The 22,612-nt window shown below is 33.6% G+C and overlaps 1 protein-coding gene across 1 annotated transcript in view; it reads left to right on the plus strand.

Moving 5' to 3' along the window:
* The window catches only part of LOC127869513 (uncharacterized), a 32,822-nt gene extending 25,092 nt beyond the window's left edge, over positions 1-7,730 (plus strand). Inside the window, exon 3 of the mRNA XM_052412158.1 lies at positions 7,501-7,730. Coding sequence (XP_052268118.1) covers positions 7,501-7,730 — 230 coding nt within the window. The remainder of the gene's footprint in view (positions 1-7,500) is intronic.
* Positions 7,731-22,612: the final 14,882 nt, after the last annotated feature.

Here is a 22,612-nt window from a genome sequence, read left to right on the forward strand (position 1 = left end):
AATAAATTGATCCAATTTAGAAAGATGGGAGAGTCCACTGGGCATAAATGGGTTAATTATGTCAGGGACCTATACAAATATGTTTGTATAGGTCCCTGATTATGTTTGCATAAAAATAAATCTTTTTTTATGGAAATGTATGTTTACAGATTATTAACATAAGTTTCCATAAACCAATCATACAGATTTATTTGTATGCATAGATAATTCATGTAAACCTTTTCTGTAAATTTAACTTTTGTCAGTGCTGGGATGGTATGCACAATACATGAACCTCATACACTCGATGATGGATTTTTTTTTATTTCTGTACATTATAAAATATCTGCCATAAGTCCTAGAACAAAACTGGTATCTTTAAAAAGTAACTTGTATCCTATAAATATTTTTTAGCTAATGCAGTGAACTTTACTTATTGATCAATTTAAATGACAAGGATAAATCATTAAATAAATTTTGGTGTTATATATGTTATGAATTGTTATGCCCCCAAATGGTGGTGTATAGTTTTTTAACTGTCCGCCAGTCAGTCCGTCCGTCTGAAAACTTTAATATTGGTCATAACTTTTGCAACATTGAAGATAGCAATTTGATATTTGGCATGCATGTGTTTCTCATGGAGCTGCACATTTTACTTTTATATTGTCATGTTATTATAAACTGAGTTCCTAAAACCATGCAAATACTGCTTAATCACTGGTTCTGTATGTAGCATCAATGTTACTTGAATATTAACATTTTCTTTAAGAAATTTGTTCTCACTGCAGACTCAAAAAAACTTTGAATAATTTAGTTTGCAAAAGGTATTGATCGCATTGAATGAATAACTAGTATTGGATTTTTTGGGTATAACAAGTATTGGATTTGTTTATATGTTGTACATTATATGAATCTTTTATTTGATTTTATTCAGTTTGTTCAAGTGCGATTACTGAATGTAGACTACGTGCCTATTTATGTAAAAGTAATGTGCGGTATAGTTAAAGCATATGTCTTATCTTATGGATCCATGTTTTTACATGTTGTACACTTGTACTATATTTTAAGAAAGTGATTAGTTACTGAAACATTACATCCAACTAGTATAACATGTGTATTGTTGAATGTTCATGTAACATGTGTATGTTTTTTATGTATAGTTATTTTGTTGTTGTTTTTTTAATTTGAAGGTATTGTACATTAAAGAATATTGTATGTATGAAACGAAAAAATAGTGTACTATTTGAAAAAAAAAATGCGAAAAAATAACTTACCATATAATTTGTATAATATTTACTACATTTAAGTTATTTTGTCGTATTTGTTTTTTAAAGCTAACAATATTATTTAATTTCCTACGTACAATATTATTTAATTTCCTACGAGCAAATATATCCCTCTAGCTCATCTATATATTTTTTTCGCATAGATAGTCGATGTTGGGATATAGATAAATGAAATTAACTAGTTTGTATAGATGGAGTTATTAATTTTACTTATCGATTGCTCTCTAAATAAAATGATTGTACTTTATATACTCTAAGCAACCATATCGCTATACATAAACTATAGTTTTGCTTTAGTATAGGTTGTCAACACAAGGATATTACTTATACTTAACTTCAATTAAGTGTAGCATAGGTAGAGGTATCATTTATATCATACAGCTTTTACATTGTCAGTATTACTCAATTCTATATTTCTACAATTTTGTAATTACGAATGAAAAACAATGCAAGTATATACTTTATGCAATTATATATGTCCTAACTTTATATTAATGTATGTAATTCTTGTTTTAAAAAAATCATTTAATAATTATATTTTTCACTTATGAACTTTGGTACAGACAGGGACCTATACAAGTACAGGTCCCTGGTACAGAATAATGTAACGAAGTGTTGTTATTATTAAACTACATTTGACATTATGTGGTCACTATGTATTAACAATATTAACATTCTCACGAAAACATGTTTATTCCTTATATTGTAAATTGAACTTTTTTCGAAGTGATGCATGATTTGTATTTACTTCAAAAGCATGCTGTTATTGTAAATGTAGTGTAAATGACGATTAGCTTAATATGCTTTAGTCAGAATAAACATTTATGTTCTATTAACTGCATTTAAATCTTTGTCCATAATTTTGTCAAAACCATTCTACAACACGTTTTATATTCATTTCTTTGAAGATAATTAAAGGAATAAAACACTAAACTCCTTTGTACACACTATTTAGTAGTAACTGTAAATGCCAGATTCAATTGTCTCATCATTATTACACCGTATCATGTGTCCACTGTTTTGGATATCTTACTTGCATGTGCGAGGATTTGATTTATTAATGTTGTTTTATTTATTGATTGTTCGAGATATATATGATAATAAAACGAATAAAACATGAGTATATATATATATATATATAGAACTACTAAAACACGAAAAGCTTTCTTGTTTTTTGTCTGGTTTGTACGCAAAATGCAGAACTAAAAAATGCATCCAATATTTATTACCTCGTAAATTCTGTTGATGTTTTTTCATGACATGACCTCGAAATCCTGATACACTTTTATACTCCGCGCCACAAACAGGACAAATATAGCACAGCTCTTTCGTGCTTGCTTGCGATTTATTGTTTGCCTCATCATCAGTATAATCACCTAATACCAAATCTAAATCTATGTCGTCATCCCATGAAAGGAAATCTTTATGTTTATAAGACATTTTCAGTAAATTCCATGAATCCGACGTTCACTATGACTTAAGGGAGTCCAAATGAATATTAAAATGACATTCGAAAATTTGCTGCGTCGGAGGTTAAAAGAACAATTATACATTTTGAGTTGTTTGCACTTAACATGTCTTGATAATGTTGCTATTTTAAACAAAACATGGTAACATTTTAATTCTATTAAAAGACCGGTCTTTTGTACATGCATGTACGTGCGATAAACAACGGCAATTTAACCCTGGCGAAACAACCGGCAATTAATATTCATCAAAGAGTCCGATAATTGGGTGCCCGTTCGACATACTGCGTAATAATAAGACTAATTAATGATTGATTTTGAGATCAACAACACAACAATTAAACGAATACGTACTTGTTTATTTACCATAATATAATTTGAATCCGAAAAAACGTAACGCGTTAAATAAGCGAAATCCCTCGCAATCGATATCGTGTAGCCGCATTATCGCTACACAGGACCAATCGATCGAGATTATCAAATCTCGCGCACCGGTTTATTATCGCTGCACCGGGACCAATCGATCGAGATTAAAGTATAGGTCCCTGTTCTCGCGCACCGGTTTATTTTGCGTGCTGTAACGGGATATCGCGAGGTTGCTAATCCCTTTGTTTGTATAGGTCCCTGCACAGTATTGTAGTATATTCGTGTTTTGGAATAATGTACATGATGGGTCGTATGGTCCGCTGATATGGGCCGTATGGTCTGGGCTGTATGGTCCATGGTCCGTATACCGGTTTTTTTGGCCCTGAGGCCCGTCAACACATATTCATGGACCTAAATATTAAAAGATTTTTGGCGTTATTCGAAGACAAGAAAAAACTAACATTGGCGTCTTTTTTGCTTACAAGTTCTATGAAATTCAGAATAAGAAAGTTTTCAATAGTAAAATTGACTGAGCATGATGTAGAGTGGGTGCTTCATAATCCGACCATGTTCCTGATTCCAAACACAATATAAAGGACCAGGGACGTTAAGGGGTGTTATTTGCCTGAAAAAATATTAATATTTGTAAAAGTTAATTATTGCATCCATTCAAGATCAGAATTTGAAGAATACGACGTGCGCTTTACGTTTACATAGTTATTGCATCGTGCATCGCATAGATGACGTCACATTGAACGTTTCAAACTCGCGCGTTTCTTCGAAAAACGCAAATTTCGAGCATTTTTTAATGTTTATCACTATTTTATGACAACAGCGCACACGTTAACCAACTTGATTCTTTAAAAAATTCAATACATTTTCGTTATTTGTTCGTCGATATCTTTTTAGTTTTGGTTAACGAGTGCACTGTATGTGAAAAATACATTTATTTTCTTCTAAATAGAAATGAGATTGAACACTTTATAATTTATCACCATGAACGGTTGTTTCCATGCAACATCGCGTAAGCAATCAAGTTGCTTTTTTACCAGCTTAACTTTGAAAAAGGTAGTGTTCCCTTGAATTCACGGTCGGGAGACAACTCCATTAAATTATTTAGGCCTATGGGAAGTTATCTTATCAAGCGAGCGGGATAAATCTACATAGAAGATCAGCGTCTGCTTCGCATCATTTTAGCTGAACAGTAAAGGTAATTTAAACAAAATATGTGAGGTTAAGTTTCATCACCATATATCAACATACAGGTATGCTGTAGAAAACATGTTTTCAGTCAGTTATATAATATAAGAGTCACGAAAATCACGTTGTATTTACAAAGATTTACAATTCACACGAACACCAGAAAGTATTAAGAAACATACCTTTCTATGGTTGTCCTTATTCCATAGTTTTCCAACTTAAAAGTCCATCACATAAATTGCTACATGTTTAAATGTTGAAGTAAATTAGCTGGTCACAATAATTCCATCTTATTAACACAGATACAAAATTGAGACCAGCGTTTTAGGAATGTATAGACTACAGTAGCTTTAAAATTCGGTTTATTTATCATCAAGTTGCATTTTTAAATAGCCTAATAAAAATGCTTTTAATTAAGTTTCATCAAATCGGTTATAAAACACGAATAAAGCTTATTCGTTATCGTTGTAAAATTAAAAGTTATGACGAAAATCGACAGGTTAAAATACGTCACTTTAACTCGATATTTATTCTCAGTATTGATGACGATGTTTTTATTACGTCATCGACTTAATTATGCGTGATCAGTTCAAGGGCTCGAGGTCTGCTACGATCGTAACTGTTATACTTTTTATGTGATATTTTAATTTCAGAATTTTATGTCGACTTATAAACAAATACTTTCTTTTATTTTTAATTAAGGATGTCTAAATCTTATGCGTGTGCTATAAGCACCAAACGTGTGGGCCCAAAAGAAAGGAGGGAATTTAAAACAGATGGCAATAAACCACTTATAAAGTACTTGAGAAAGCATATGCTATTGACAGACGAAGTAACGGACAAAGACGTAGTTCATAATTCTTGCCGTCTTAAGTATACAGCAGAATTGGCGGCGGCAATATCAAGTACGTCCCCAAAGAGTAATCCACAACATGAACCGTCCGACAAGAAATCGCCGGTACAATTAAACATTTAATCAGCTGGGTTCAGCCATACTATATGTCCTATATGTAACAGGAAGGGCGCTCGGTCCGAAGGGTTTGTAACCATACCGGGCGAGGCGATAATGCAACAGTTCATCAACAAAAACATTTTGTTGAAAAAGAATTCGCGATGTTGTAACACCCACATAAGTGAGGGCAAGTTTACACCAGAAACACTTTCTGCTGATATATATATCAGGGTTGACGAAAGACCATTTCTCAAGTCTTATCGGTGATGTAGACGACATACGGACAAGAAAGACTAGGTCCATTCGAACATGTTTCGCAGTGCTCCTAGTAAAACTAAGAACTAGTTTAGGGAATGCGCTGCTCAGCACTTTGTTCAACATGACGATTGCGCAGGTATTATGTGGTTCTGATAACATACCCTATTTAAATACCAAGTCGACTGTTACATGATTTACCAAATGTATCCATATATTTAATGATGATACTGTTAAACTTCATTTCCATTTCTAGATCTCATATTCACAAAAACTCGTGGAGAAAAAGTAACTTTTCAGCCTTTTCCGACGATGAATATGATGGTTAACAGTCATTAGTGTTCAACATTTTCTTAATGCAATTATGTATGTAATAGTATGCATAATTGAAATATTGCTTACTATAACCGAAAATGAAAATCGTTCTAGATCTATTTAGTTTAACAGTATATATTTCAAGAGGTAACAAATTTTTAAAGCACTTTACAAAAAAACGCAATAATCTTATGGAAATTTAAATAAAGTTGGCTTTATAAATAATAATTTTATACTACAGATTCGGCGTGCGTTGAAATCGTCAAGAAAATCTTTGATGAAATCGTTCGTACCAAAGAATATGGGATTTAAACATGTTTCCAGAGAGGAGATAAGAACTAACCAAACAAGACCTCGCAAGAATTGTTCGCTGCATCTGACCAAAATAAATCAATAATTGTTTTAGATGGAACATACATATCTATACAAAAAAGTTCAAACTTTTCGTTCGCACGTCGGTCGTACTCCATGCACAAGCACAGACCACTTGTCAAACCAATGGTTGTTGTGTTCTTCTTCTTCATTATTTTTTTTATCGAGTGCACCGGGATTGTCTCCCATATGGCCATCGCTCCCAGAAAGACGTGTTAGTTGGTTACGGGGGATAGTGCAAGAAACAGGAGACACCCCGTTCCAGAGGTGACCCTGGGTCTTTTAGTGCCCGGTGTATAGCACCTAGTACACTGCACCTCGGTTTAACGTCTCATGCGAAAGACGAGTTAGTATGTTAGGTGCAGCGGGGGATCGAACCAGAGATCTCTGGATTGTGAAGCCAGTGTGTTACCACTAGACCACGGATCCGCTACTGGTTGTTGTGTCCACCACTGGCTACATTATATCTATTTTGGGACCGTACTTGGCAGACGGCAAAAACTCAGACGCAAATATACTGAAACACATCATCAATCAAAATACTGTGGATTTTAAGGTTGGGTAAAATTCAAACATTTCATATAACATTAAAAAAAATATCAAACAATACAAAATGTAGGAAACCAACTTTAAGATGATGATGATGCTGATGATGCTGATGAATATGATGATGATTTTGTCGATGATGTCGATTATGATTAGTATGATGATTATACTGATAACAATAATAATATTGATTACGATGATGGTGGTGGTATTCATTATTATGATGTAGATGATGATAATGATGATGATGGGGATAATGACGATTATGATAATAATGATGATAATGGATGAGTATAATAATATTTATAATACAAATAATAGTCAATACAATTGTATGCATACATTCATGCCGTTAACAAAACGTTTCAGAGCTGGATTCGGGAAGGTGATGTGGTCGAAGTTGACAGAGGTTTCCGAGATGCGTCAACTGTTCTCGAAGAACTTGGTGTATTTTTACAGATACGATGGGTTGTCGAGTCAACCAATGGCAGACTCAAGACATGGACATATTTAGCCAGGACAATGCAAAACACCCAAGTGCCATTTATTGGAAAAATATTTAATCTAACATTGATAATCATTTCACAAAATAGATAACCCATTCTTGCGTTAAAACGTACATGGAGAAAACAGACTGAAACCGTCACGTTATTTACACTTAATACAATCCTACACATATATATTAACATTATTAAAATGTCTTAACAATAATGTGTATATTTATGTAATGAGATTCCTGTTATGAATATGCTATTCATTTAAGGTGACTATGTGCGAATAGTTGGAGCAATCTGTAAACGCTTCAGACCGGCTCTAAGTAGCGGGGACCCTGAACACGACAAAATAGTTGCAGAGAGGATGTTGTATTTTTCAGGGCAGAACAACGATTTACAACAATTCGTCTCTGACAACGACATAGAAAAAAATAACCCAGGCATCGTGGAAACCGGTGGACGACCTAGACATTTACTGTCCAATAATGACCGAGGATGAACTTAGATGTCTTATCTTAAGTGTATACACAGTTAAGCTAGCGGCTTCTTATACACAAGAGCACATGTCAAGTGACGGAATATACTCAATTCACGGTTATGTGCACAATAGGAGTTTGCTGTGCTTGAAGTTCCAAAGTCGGCATGTGTCCTGAAAGCAATATTGGTCTTACATACGTTTCAAGGAGGGGTTTGTCGATGCATGGTTTTGCAGCTGCCCAGTGGGAGCACGTGTAGTTGGAACATGTTTCCGGCAACACCAAGCTGATCAACTGTCAGATGGTCCGAGAATTTGTGCTGCAGACATCTCAGATGCTGCTAACGTGTCGTATTAAATAACCATGTTTGGGGATTCATATATATAGCCTGCATTAGCTGCATTGGTGGCGTTATTTAAAAAAAATGCGTACTTTATTATTTGTAATCATATTTGTTTCAAAAATGAATAGTGATTGTTTCTCACAGTGCTCAATCCAATTCAATAGCACTCGTACAACATCTTATCAGTTTCTGCAGTACATATATTAACGAGTCGGTGTTTATGTCACGTTGTACTTATAAGTGTAAGGTGTAAAATCATGAACAATTACAATATTGTTTCCTGCATAGATTATTTAATAATTAAATATGTTTTAATTTAAATATATGGTAGTAAATTACATTAAAAATTATCACTTTCTGTCGTCACACCAGAAATCTGTTCTTGAGAGAAAAATACACGAATCTGAACTACATGTATATGTTATATATTATATACAAGGTTATGCAATCAGGATATGCATACGGAATATGGTATTACGGGCAAAAGCCCGCGAAGCGGGCGTTGACCGTTCATACATATGGGAATTTAGACATAAAATTACATAAGAATACCACATATGGATACGTCTCAAAAAAATTTGCCACGCGACATATATTTTCGCGATGCTATTTATGAACTTGAACAAATCAAAAACACTTTGACATATGCTAAATAACATGTAAATACATATCTCAGAAAAAGTTATATCAATGACATCATAATTGTGTAGCGAATCGCACTAAATGTTCTCGCATTATTTGTTTTTCTTCGCAACCGTTCCAGAATTAGGTCATTACTCAATTATCTCCCATGAATGCCCTTCTTCAGTGGGTATAAGCCGAAGACTGGTTCACTACATATAGTAACAGTCTTCACCGAACACAATTTAGGGGAACATAACCCGTCTTTAATATATTGCCGAATCTCCGATTTCTGTCGAATTTATTTGCTTTGATCTTTTCGATACCTTATTGTTATTATTATCCTGACAAATCACAAACGCTTGTTAAAAAATTATTTGTTTTAAACACTATAGTTGGCATCTCTATTCTTCAAGTATTCTCGCGGTATTTCAATAACGACACCCTACTGTTTATGTATTAGAATTTGTGACGCATTTTCCATTCGCTCTCAGAAAGAAGTTTTACGTTTGATCATGAGCAATATTCTGGTAAGTTGTCGTTGTGACCCACCAGAAACACATTTATTCACAAATTTTTAAGATATTCAGATCTAACTTTTTAGTCTTTTAGCTTTAATTTTTAAAGTATTTTCACCTCGTCTGCTCGCACTTTACCGATATCCCAAAAGGTTACATATCACTATAAATAGTTTAGCCCTAAAACCACAAAATCCGATACCGTTGGAATTTTCGTACCACAATCTTACGTAAAAAATCTTCCAGATTCGAAATCAACAAAAAACAAGACATTTATAAATTGTCTGCATTATTGATCAAATTTTAAGATATTTGTTGGTTTTCCGTTTTTAGAAGCTGTTCTGCCAAGGCAAGAGCTGGGCATTATACAAGCCATTATATCCAGCAAAACTGACAGTGTGGGTTTACAGAAATCAACAAAGGAGGGATTCCCGAACTATCAAAATTTCCAAGCTATACACACAGTTATTATCTGTGGTGATCTTTATTGGTTCTGTTTGTTTACTTGGATGGAACATGTGTGAACTTTTATAGAACTTTGAAAAGTCTATATATGTCTATCTATAAACAAAAATCAGCTATGGTATAATAAGATCAGATGTGCAAACAATGTCAAAGGGTTGTTAAATTAACAATTTGAAGGCAATTATGCTGAAAAAATATGAAAAGTTTCCATGCAAATTTTGTCTGTATATCGACAAGTGTCTGCCGATTATTGTCAAACTAGTAATAAAAAAACTTACCACAAGTAAGTAAAAGCACTAAGTACCAGTGATCGTTTTTAGTAAGATAGTGTAATTCTAAACAGTAGCAAATAGCTTGTTTAGTAAATGCATAATGCAATTAATATGATTTCCGTTCTATTGTGTAATTAATAAATTGGTTGTTACTTGCTAATCCATGATAAATGTTTTATGGCTAGTGCAAAACCAGCAATGTCAATTTTGTAAAAGGTAATACAATAACACCACTTTGTAATTTCATATACGTAAATATTCTTGAAATGTAGGTTGATGAGTTTTACTTATTTTGTAACTATTATTTTATGTGCAAATAAATGATGTGAAGTGTTTTGTATATCCACACAATACCATATATCTTTTTATATATGTACTGTATATTGTGTTATTTGAATGTTTAAATAAAAAAATATGGATGATATAACATGATGCATTCTAATATTTGCATTCAAATTGTAACTGTAGAGCTAAGTGTATGCAGTTTAGACTGTGATTTTAGAATTGCTACAAAATGGCTAGTTTTTTAGTGGCGACACAATTTAAACTATTCAACAATAGTTTGCGAAAGAAAATTAGAAACCTGCAAGATACCTTTATTTATTAAATATTTTAATTGCGAAACAAGTATGTTGTTATGCTGTTACACATAATTATACATTGATAATAAATAAGAAGACAATTAGTGGTGTTAACGTTTCCCAACAGTAGAAATCATTCTTCTGATGAAGTCAGTGGTATACAGACGAAAGCTCCAGGTATGGCTTTCAATTCGTAGTGTGTGTTATTTGGCAGTCTAAAACTTATTGGATTAAAAAAAATCCTGTCAAATTTATCAATCAAAATTGATTTGACACATCACATGTACTGTATGCTAAATGCAACTGCTTTAGCAAGCTGTCAAGTTGAATTGAGACATTTGATGAAACAAACTGGTTCCTGGGTAGGACCAGTACTTAGTGTCTATATGACGTACCATGACATCGAAAGTCTACAAGACCTACTAGGTAGAACGAGAAATGTACTTCGACGTACAGTTTTCACCGACCCTTGAGTGTTAGCCAATCAGAAGACACCTTACATCTGTTGCTTTTAGAGATATTTGACATTGAACATAAGTATTATTATTATTTATACCAAATTATGCAACTATCGACCGCTTACTCATAGATATTGTGCGTATTTATTAAACATTATTATTATTATAATTTATACCAAATTATGCGACTATCGACCGCTAACTCATAGATAGTGTGCGTATTTATTGACCTGGCGTGGCGGAATTAACCTCTGACTTATGCAAGTTATGGTTATCACAAAATACGACCAACGGAGAGGTTATAATACATTATTTATCCCGTTAATGCTTGGTAACTGTTTGGTTACCGTTGGGAATTTCCTACACAGTAATGCACTGGACGGTCGTGATACTCCGCCCAGCATGATCAATAAATACTCACAATATGCTGAATAATTTTAATTTTAAAAAGGTAACAATTGAATCTTCTTCAAATTTGTAGTTAATCTATTTCAATGCATTAAATACTTGAAACTTCTATGTGTTGTTTTTTTGCCATTCTGATATTTTTATTCATTTTGTCCTCAATTAAAAAAGAGATTTTAAACATTTATTATGAATAAATCTGAAGGAAAAGCGGCTCAAGAGACTAGTGTTTTGATTGGCTGTTCAAAAAATGTGTACGTCGAAGTACAAACATGTATGTCGAAGTACAAATTGTACTTTGACGTACAAATATATACTTCGAAGTGTATTTTATATTTATGTCGACGTACAATTATTGTACTTTGACGTACATTTCTCTTTTTAACTTGTAGGTCTTCCTGACTTTCAACCCAAATGGTACGCCATAGTATGTCTTTAGGGTTATCTAAAGAATGCTCCCACTTAAGAGATCAATACAGAGACCTCCCAGTGACTAAGCCAGTTAGCAGACTATACCACTATACCACAGACACCGAACCAGCTATAAATTCCTGTGGCTAGAAAACAAAAAAATATAAGATGCTAGATTTTTAAGCTTGGAACATGTAACTTGTTTTAAGATTGATTTTTTTTTGGATGCATTACTTAATTATTGCAACAATTATAATATTTTGAACACAATCATGTCAATATATTTATTAAAAATACATAGTTATCAAAAAAACTTAAAAAGCTTTTGCCCGTAAATTAGGTAGCACCTATAATCATATTATCATATTACAATAGGTCATGATATTACACCGTATGTGTTGTTGTTTTACTAATCTATTCGTTGTTACTTATAGAAATGAAATAGTTTAATTATGATGCGATTTAAAACAATCTTTCAAATGTAATATAAACAATTTTGTGATTGTTTTTCGAAAAAAAATGGCGATGTGAAGCAGTAATATTGTTTAATATGTATTATTTTGTTAATATCATATGACATGTTATACGTGAATTTCATTTATGAAAATGAATTAAATCATTCATCACATTTTGGATAACCTTAATGCTGATTGAATAAAAAGCGCGGCAATCTGCGTCTTTTATATTCAGAGTTGTGACGTTGCCGTAAAAAGCAACGTTAAATGACGTCAAAATTGGAAAACAGTGGGCGTCTTTGTCTCGGGCGAGAGATAACGTCTTTTGAAGAAATACATGCATTGAGGATATTTTGAAAAGATGACTCTCTGCACTTTATGTTGATAGTAGGGGCTAGATTGAACTTTACCGGCACGCAGTTGTTTACCACTATCGACAAAGCGGGGGTTTGGGGGCGGTAGCCCCCGATACTAAGGAAATATATAGGATAAAAAGGATTATAAGGTGTTGCGTTAGTTGTTATGTGTTAGGTGTTAAGGGTTAGGGTTAGGGTACGCTGTTTGATGTTAAGTGTTGCGTACCGGTTAAGTTCAATCGTCCCGTAGTAGGTTGTAAATAATTCGGATAAAGGGAAATAACGACCCTTAACGTCCCTTGTCCTTTCTCATCCAATCATGTGCCGTAAAAGATATCAGGAATCTAACGTAATGAGTTTTACATCTTCTTCTTCTTCTTTTATAATAATGGCTATGTTCAATACTGATACATTTTGGCCATGCGTGGGGGGGGGGGGGTTAAAAAGAAATAGATTGATAGGTTTCCCGAGTTACTCAATCCACTCAGGAAAATCCTATCAACAGTGATAAAAAAGGTGCAAAACCTAACACCATAAGCCCTTAAGACTTAAATATATACATATACAACTGTGCATGTGGTGAGAATATTAGTCGAGTTAAAAACAGGATAAAAGCAGAATCATGTGATCTAAGGAAGGAACACTGATGTAGACAGCACTGATTTAAATCCAGGGATCGTATCAGCGCTGACTACAAAAGATGTAAGTGTGTTCCATTGTACAACTGTTCTTGGAAAGAAAGAAAATTTGTGGTAATCAGCTGTACTTGGTGGTATTTGGTATGCCATGTGATGGTGATGGCGTGAGTGTCTAATGTATGGAGTGAGATAGTGAAGAGGATTGACATCAACATGATTATATACTATTTTATAGAACAAAATGAGTCTAGCTTGTCTTCTTGATTGCAAGGTATTCCAATTCAAATCCTTAATTATATTTGTGACCGTGCCCGGTGTCTTGCTTTAATTATTCGTTACAAATATGGCAGCTTGACACTGAACATTTTCAATTTTATCATATCTTTCTGATGGTAAGGGTCCCACACACTAGAGCAATATTCCAAGGATGGTCTAACAATGCTGTTATATGCCGCTGCCTTAGTTTCCATTTAAGAAGAATGAATGTTTCGTTTTAAGAATCCTAAGCTCTGGCTTGCTTTACTACTAATTTTATTTATGTGAGATGACCAGTTTAAAGTTGAGCTTACTTCAACGCCAAGATAAGTGGCTTGGTTTACAACAGACAGAGGTTGATTGTGAAGAGTGTAGGCTGTTTTTAATGGTTTACGGTTTCTCGTAACATGCATGATATGACATTTTTCTATGTTAAAAGACATCTTCCATTTGAGCTCCCACAATGATAGACTATCTAGATCTCTCTGAAACTGAATAGTGTCAGCCAAAGTTTTTATGGATCTGTACATGACACAGTCATCCGCAAATAGACGGACGTTTGACTTCACAGACGAAGGTAGATCATTAATGTAGAGCAGAAACAGAAGAGGCCCAAGAACTGATCACTGGAATTACGCCAGAAATTACAGGGGCCATGGTGGAAGTTGCCCCATCTACAACAACCTGTTGGCTACGGTTACCAAGAAAAGCTTTTATCCAAGAGTGTGGAGTGCCCGTGATGCCATAATGGGCTAGTTTGAGCAACAATCTACCGTGATGTACAACATCGAAGGCTTTGCTAAAATCCATGATGGCAACATCCATCTGGTCTCTCTGCATGGTAGAAGCTAAGTCATGGATAAAACCCACAAGTTGGGTTTCGCAAGACCGCCGGGCTCGAAAGCCATGTTGTTTGTCCACCAGGATATTAAAGTTGTCACTTCCTTTCTCTTTCTTTTCGGTGCAATTTTGATGTAGGAGATCTAAAGGTGCAGCCAGTTTTTCAGATTTTTTTTGCCGATATACACAGCCTTCCGGTAAGTGAAATTATTTGATCTCCAATTTTTTACACTTATTTGCTAAGGTTATATCAAAACACATAATTTCGTTTCAGTAGCGTTCTATGAAAGATAATAATCTAGAAACATATTCTGATCATGTGTGACCCTCATGATCAAGATGTAGGGTTGTGTAAAGGAGGAATTGATAGTGTTCGGAATTACATACCACATTCAAGGACTGATCCAAATACCGAACGATGGACTAAATTTGATCCTTTTTTATGTTGCATGTCCGATTACTTATAATAATTGGTTTTGTTTTTCTTTTGCAGTAATGAGTCGTCAAGTTGGAGAGAAGAGGCAGTCATACGACCCCTGTATGATGGATCAAACTGCCGAGGTTGTAAGAAGTGGAAGAATGTCTCTTTGTCAATCCTCTAAAACATATAACCTACTTTTCCCTCTTTATTTACTAAAAAACTTTTTCCAAAATTGACTGAGTATGTTAGTTTAAATGATTGGCCTTATATATGTTTCTAGATACAATGGGTTTCCAAGCTGGACTAATGAAACGGGAAATCACTGGACAATCCAAATGTGTGCATTTAGGCCTGTACCATATTGTGAAAGCTCAATAAGAAATACTTTACAACGACGAACGTGAATATAACCATATTTTACGCGAGGATATATTAAACCATCTTCTTTGGTGTTCAAAAACAAGCATGGATCCCTCAAGAAGTATTTTAACCTTTTGTGCGAAACAAGAAATAGCCCTAGACCAGAGCATTGTGTATTTACTAAATACACAATAACCAGAATGAAAGCTAGATGTGGTATGGTAACATAGATTTAACAAGATACATTGTTACCAGACCACATCAGAACACTGATTTTGTATGGGTTAACTTTATTTTACGAAATAATTAACGAAATATTCGTTGATGTTGAGTGTTAATGGGGCTTTAAAAGGATCTGTCTGGTTATGATGTTTACGCATTGAGTCTCAAAACACATTAACTTATCGGGATGATATAACTACATGTATTGTGGTTAGTCTACATTAGCGACACGGTAATTCACATGGACCAAAGTAGGGTGCAACGAAGCACTACAACGAAACGAGCACATAATTTTTAAAACATGTGGTCACAAGATTAATTATCGAATGCCGGGTGAATACAGTTTCATGCTTTTGTACATAATTTCACGAAATTTATGATCGAATCCCGGCTGTATTAAGTTTGAAAAAATAAAAGTATGCGTTTTGCAACACTGCGTTTTGCAAGATAGAATCTATATTTGAAATATGAAATGAGTAAAATAGACATAAAATAATTTTTTGGAACGAAATCACTTGCATTGAGTATCAAATTAACTGATTTTTCACACTTGTGGATGACATCAACGCGACTTCTGACATTAACGCTGCCTGGTTTGAATAGAGACTGGTTGATTTTCGCCAAAATATTCGTATGTAATTGTATCCGTCGGTCCCACAATTTACTTTTTAAATGTAATGTGTATTTGTGTAATTTGAATAAATAACAAAAATCCTATTGTGGTAATGGATTACAGTGTTCTTTGCATTTTCACTAATTGACAGTGAGTTTGGTAAATGAAAAGTTCGGTAAAAAGGTAAAAGGGTTGAATATGTCTGGACAAAGGGCGTGAATAACTGTAAATTATCTAAATGCGTGTTAATATCCTTGTTTCGTTGACGTTTTTAAAAATATAAATTTACCGAAACCTCCAGATCTATTGCTCTATATTACTTTTTTTAACGACCTTGTCATTTATCGAACTTACATGTAATCGTTTTTATTACAGAACTTGTTTCTAAGTTGGTATTTTTCAAACTGTGTCAATTAAATGGAATCATCGGGATTTTTATTTTAAAAAGGTCATCATGTTCGGAATTACGAACACTTCGGTTCGGAATTACGAACATATGTTCGGAATAAGGAACAGTTGGATATCCGCATGCTTTGTAAATAATTTCTTTTTGGTTGGACCATTATATAATTCTATATTGGACTAAAGTATATCATATGCACATATCTAGTTGATTATTGTCTCCCTTTGATTGAAAGTGATCGTAATTCCGAACATCATTATAAGTGGCTTAAGTGTTCGGAAATAGGTACACCCGCTCTAAAGATGAACTGCTATTTATTTATTTTATTTATATTTATTTTATTGTGTTGCTTTTTTTGCGGGCGAAGCCTTCAAACGAAAATTATAGTCAGTCATTTCGAAATATTCATAAACTTTTGAGATTGGGAATGACGTCGAATACTGTCCCCATCCCCACCAAAAAAAGAAAGAAAGAAAGGCGTGGTTCTAAATTTTAAGTCTGCACCAACTTGGAGTCAAACCAAGATTCGCAACTCAGCGTATGCACGTGTCCCGTTACCCCCTCCCCCCACTGAGACTTCCGAAATGTGACCCATTTTGATACAATATTTTTGAAAAAGCAGATCCATTTTTATACGATACCATTGAGAAAGTGGATCCTTTTCAATACAAGAATTTTGATTATCTGGACCCATTTCAATACTAGACTGCGATAAAGTGGACACATTTCATACTAGAATTATAATCTCTATCATATCAATACAGTATACTCATTGAAATTTCTGTTACTAGTATATGTTTATTTGTAAATTTATATACAAGAATGAAATGTATCATACCCATTTTGATATTGATACTTTCAAATCTATATGCATTTATATACAAGCAAATTTCTGATTTCAATACCCACATCTATACGTACCGGTAGATGCTCAAAACCATACCCATATCTATAATTTTAGTTGGAAAACACACCCCATATTTTCGGCACACCCCTATATACCCATATATAGGAAGTTACCCCCCCCCCCCCCGGGGCACGTGTCCAGATAAAAACACTTAAATGTCTTAAGTTTATAGTTACTCTCTTTTGCCCCTGAACGTTTTTGTTCCCTTGGTACTTATTGGCACAGTGCTTAGTTACTGTATATGAAAATCAAATAAAAGGTGTATACATTTTGTATATTTGTGCACGATATGTTGAATTCCCACCAACATTTACACAGACGATGTTGTTTCTAAACACCATTGCATTTGTTCTATTGTTGTAGTTGGAGTCTTGATCTTATTTCCAGCAGATATCTAAAATACGTGTATACATAATATTTTGGGAGCTTGTGTCAATGTGATGTAGAGTAAACTATTGAAATAGCGCGTTGTTTTTATGCTCCGACTTTTATAGATGGATACTTCCATGTACGTTTCCGTGCTCATATAAATACTCGATGTTTGCATATTGTTGGTATTACTTGAATGGTCTGCTGATTTAATGTCGTTATCGCACTAACTTGGAAATTATGTATCGGTGATTATATAGTAAGTTGTTGGTTATAAATACCCGGTCGTGCCTTTTTTTTAAAGATATTTAAAGGAACTAAATATTGAACAAGATTTCGAATGTTGATCTGGCATCGGACCGATGTTTTGCAATATATATTCGTCAAACATGATTTATGTTCACCCTAAGACTGACATTAATGATTATAAAAGATTGTTAATTGTAAACGGTATTTCAAATTTATTGTAGCGTAAGACAGTTACATCAGACTGTCCAGCCTTACAAAAATATAGTTTGGGCAACAGCGAGTAATAAATAAGATGCAATACTCAAGTGGCGCGGGCCAATCATGTATTTTTTTTTAAATCACTGAAATAGGAAAATCTGCTTCTGGCCTTTATTTCGTTATGCTATAACTTTTGCATTTTTTTTAAATCTGTATACACATACTTTTGAAATTGTTGACACTATGAAATCGGGAAATGACAACTTATTACTTGAAATAGTAAACTTTGTAATACTATATATTTGTATGACAATATTACTAATAACAGCAACCATTATACGTTACCAAAAGTAAAGCTCAATCACAGTGAATAGATGGTGTAAGAGCAATAGAAGCCGATTTTGAAGTGTGAAAATGTAGGTGGAATGACGGCATCATATGACGATGTCTGCCCGACATTGATTTATGTTGATCATTCGAGATCGGACTGATGTAAAAAACGACTGAAGGCATATGTATACATTTATATCGGCTCATATTCGCATGACCGTTTTTCAAACAAAAAATATCTTTAAAAAGATATCCGGTGCCAATTGCAAACAGGAGAGTTCAAAATAGACAATTTTATATTTATAATTGAATGCAGTTAAATTAAAAACTAAATACCGACAATGCTCAAAATGCGTCAAAAGTTGTTTTTTTATTTGTCATAAATCGAGTTTTTAATTAACTTTTAAAGTTTATTGCATACGCTCTTAAACAGTTTATATGGTTCTTTATGGCACGACTCGCGCTGTGTTCACTGTAACATTGGATTTGTAATTTATTTTTTTGTCATGTCTGAGTCTATTTACTTATAAAATATTCATGACGCACTCGTGCAATGGGAAAGCACGTCACGCATGTAACGCCTTTTCTCTTACCATGACACCATACACTCAGTCAACCAATTTAGAATCATCCGGCAAAAACCGTTAATTCTTTTGACCACAATTTTTTTTTTCGGGATTTTGTGTCAATGTGAGATGTAAAAATAAAGTGTAAAATTCATTTTGTATGATAACAGATTAGACGGCATATGCAGTTTTTTTGTTCAAAAATAGCCAATTAAAGTTCACCCTTCGGACAATGATTAAAAATAATTCAACTTACAGCATTAGTATTTCAAAACATTGGCATGACACTTGCTTTTAATCTGCAAAAAGTTTATTCGAAAATAATATAACCTTATATATCCATATGCACATTTCAAAACATAACTCATTCAATCAGTTCCTGTTAACTTTTTGCTGCATTTATCCCCATGTAAGAAGAAAAAAAGCTTTATTGCGAAAACTTTGTTTTATTCCTTTACCTAATGTATACCGTAAACACTATCATTATGTTTTTATTGGGGCATTGTGGAAAATTAAATACAAATTAATCGGAACAGCTGATTATCCGGAACTGGTTGACAAACTGTACTACTAGTATTTCGGCATAATTTCTCAAAATGAGTGAACATAAGATTTTTTACAGATAGATTTTCATTCCTTTCCCTAGAATTCGTGTTATTTTAAATCTGGAAAGCATTACTGTGGTATCTTCATAAGGCATTTTTTGATAGACCAGTTTTCCTCTTATGACGATTTTACTGACCAATTCTGCGAGATGGAATTTTAATGAGTAACTGGTCCAACATGCGTGTCATTGTGTCTTATGGACAGGCAGAGAATAATCCGGATTTTCATACCCATAGCAGTCTCATATTCTTTACCTACTCATTCATCTCCAGGAGGATGCAGTGATGTGGCCAATGTTCTATGTGATTTCTTTTAAATCAACCAATAAAATGATCGGATTTCTTCATTCGTGTCTGACGGTGGGAAATTTCCACATTTTATAAGCTGTTGATAAAAGGTCATTTAAGGAGAAAAGCTGAGTTAGACAGATACTAAGAAATGAAGGTCGGACTTAAGGGCCTTATTGGTGGTAAATGACATCACAGCCCATGGTTTTCCTCCCAGTGAATATACAGAAAATATCATCAACCAAAGACCAACTTTTTATGTAATTAAAGGGACTGTCAAACACGAATGACGAAAAAATAAAAGTTTTAAAATACCGTATTTTTTACAATTATTAGTTTATATTGATTAAAATTTCACGACTGGTATAATACATTACTTGAAAAAAGTTTATATTTTTAGTATATTCGGTAATGAAATTTTGCGATGTGAAATCGGAAGTACATCGCGAAAATAGATGACATAACGATATACACATTATAAATAACGCATGTAGATTGATCATTTTATAAATACAATATATACAATTAACTACGCAAGCACAATTCGCATTCCTGGGTTTACCACGTGACGATGATATCAATCTACTGGCGTCATTTTTAACTGGTAGTTACCTGGTAGACATACCCAGTAAATTTTAATACCGAATATACTGAAAATATGAAAACTTAACAACTTTTTGCAAGTAACGCAATATTCCAGTCGTGATATTTTGATCAATATAAACTAATAATTGTTAAAAAATACGGTATTTTACGACTTTTCTTTTTTTCGTCTTCGTGGTTGACAGTCCCTTTAACATGTGCATTTTTTTCAGATTCTCTGAGAAACTTTTAAAAACAATAAACAAACTTCTAAATAGTAATTAAAATGATATTATTTTCTCAATTCAAATAAGCTCAACACACGAAGTACTCAACTACTTAAGTCATTTCTGTTCTTTTTATTATAAATATTTCTGTTTTTGATAATATTGCCAAGGCTTACATGCATTTAAATTAAAATAGCACAGGGGTCTAGGGTTACAATATACTAAATCTTTTTGGAGTGCAATGCTATACTCTCTAAAAACATGAACAACATTTATTTGAAGACACGGTTCTCTGTAGGGTCACTTGCCATGACTTAATTTAAGAATATTTCTGTGAGCATGTGGCAGGTAAACATTGTTGTTAACTAGAAATTCACTCTTTTATCTGAAGATTGGAGACTACATAAGACTTTGACAGATGGCGGGAAACCCTCATGAACTGGATAGAAGCCGGTAAATAGATGGCCGTAAAACAGTGACTTTTGATTCGTGACGAGTTCTTTCTTGCATACCGCGTGACCTATCTTTTTTATTGCTTAAATCAATTCGGCTTGGAATGCTTTTCGAGAAAATATATAGTTATGAGGGTAGCTATGCGCAAAAGTTTGACTTTATTTTTCGTTAAATTATTGCTATTACATTGAATTTGTGTAGGAAATCTTTTGGTATATTGTGACCTCTAGCTAGGCTCACAATTTAGGGAGAAGTCACTTCTCCCTATAGCCAAAATAGGGAGAAGTGGTAACATTTTTTGGAGAAATGGTACATTTGCATCATAGATCTTAGTTTTACGTATATTTTGCTTCAAAAGATAGATTCAGGGCTCAGCCTAGGTTCAAATTTGAGGGAAAAGTGAGTTCTCCTTCAGCTAAAATTAGGGACAAGTGAGGCAACTAAAAGATAAAATGGTTTCTGTTCAGCGTTCAATCAACTCTTCACTTATTTTATACCCCTCACTACACCATGCCCATTATTATTAACCAGAAACAACTCTCATTTCGCACTATTAGGGACAACATTTACAAATACAAACACACACACTTACGTGTTAATGTTGTGTTATTGATGTATTAAACTGAGTTTAATTAATATATTTAACACTTTATTCACATGCTATTTATGTAATAACTGGTAAGCCTCATTACTGCTGAAATAATTTCTATAATAGAGACTGAAATGGATGTGTATAAAACCTACAATTTTCTTTGTCATTGATTATAAATTATGATGGTACTTTTAACATATTTTTTTCCTGTACAGGTGTATCAATTAAAACTTCAATTGTAACAAAACCAGAAATGTACAGAATCTTTTTACTTTCTTGTACATTTTAAGCTATTCAACATTAAATCAAATTTATATTTTGTTACAATTATTTGCTTTAAATTAAAAATTCATTTAAAATCTCATTTTACAGCAGAGATAACAAATAAGACCTGTAAACGAGCCCCATATGTATTGCCAATGCTAGGTTACCTTTTCCCATTTCAACATTCTTGAGTATTGTTTAAATGGGCCATTTAACTCTACTGAATCATAGTTACTGGTAGCCAGCACACGGCAATTAATCAAGGCATCATCTTTTAACAATTTCAAGAAGTGTTATACCTCCCACTGTACTTTTGAATGTTCAACTTTGCATGAGCTGTAAATGGGGCAAGTTATGGCTGAGAATCCTCCTGTGTCAATTTTCCACATCAAATTGATTTTAATCAGTCATTGTCTGGCACAAAGTAAATCATTTAAAGGAGGAGAAGTCACTTCGCCTTCATGAAATTAATGTGCAAGTTAAGATTAATTGGGAGAAGAAATCGCCCAATTCGCCCACTCCCGAGACCCCTGTAAGAAATTAAAAGGTAATTACAAATTCTTCTAAAAAATTGTACGTTTTTCTCAATAAGTCCACCTTACTGGAGGAATGTGCGTTTGGTAGGTGGTCACCACAAA

This window comes from Dreissena polymorpha, chromosome 1, assembly GCF_020536995.1.
Source record: "Dreissena polymorpha isolate Duluth1 chromosome 1, UMN_Dpol_1.0, whole genome shotgun sequence".
Classification (NCBI taxonomy): domain Eukaryota; kingdom Metazoa; phylum Mollusca; class Bivalvia; order Myida; family Dreissenidae; genus Dreissena; species Dreissena polymorpha.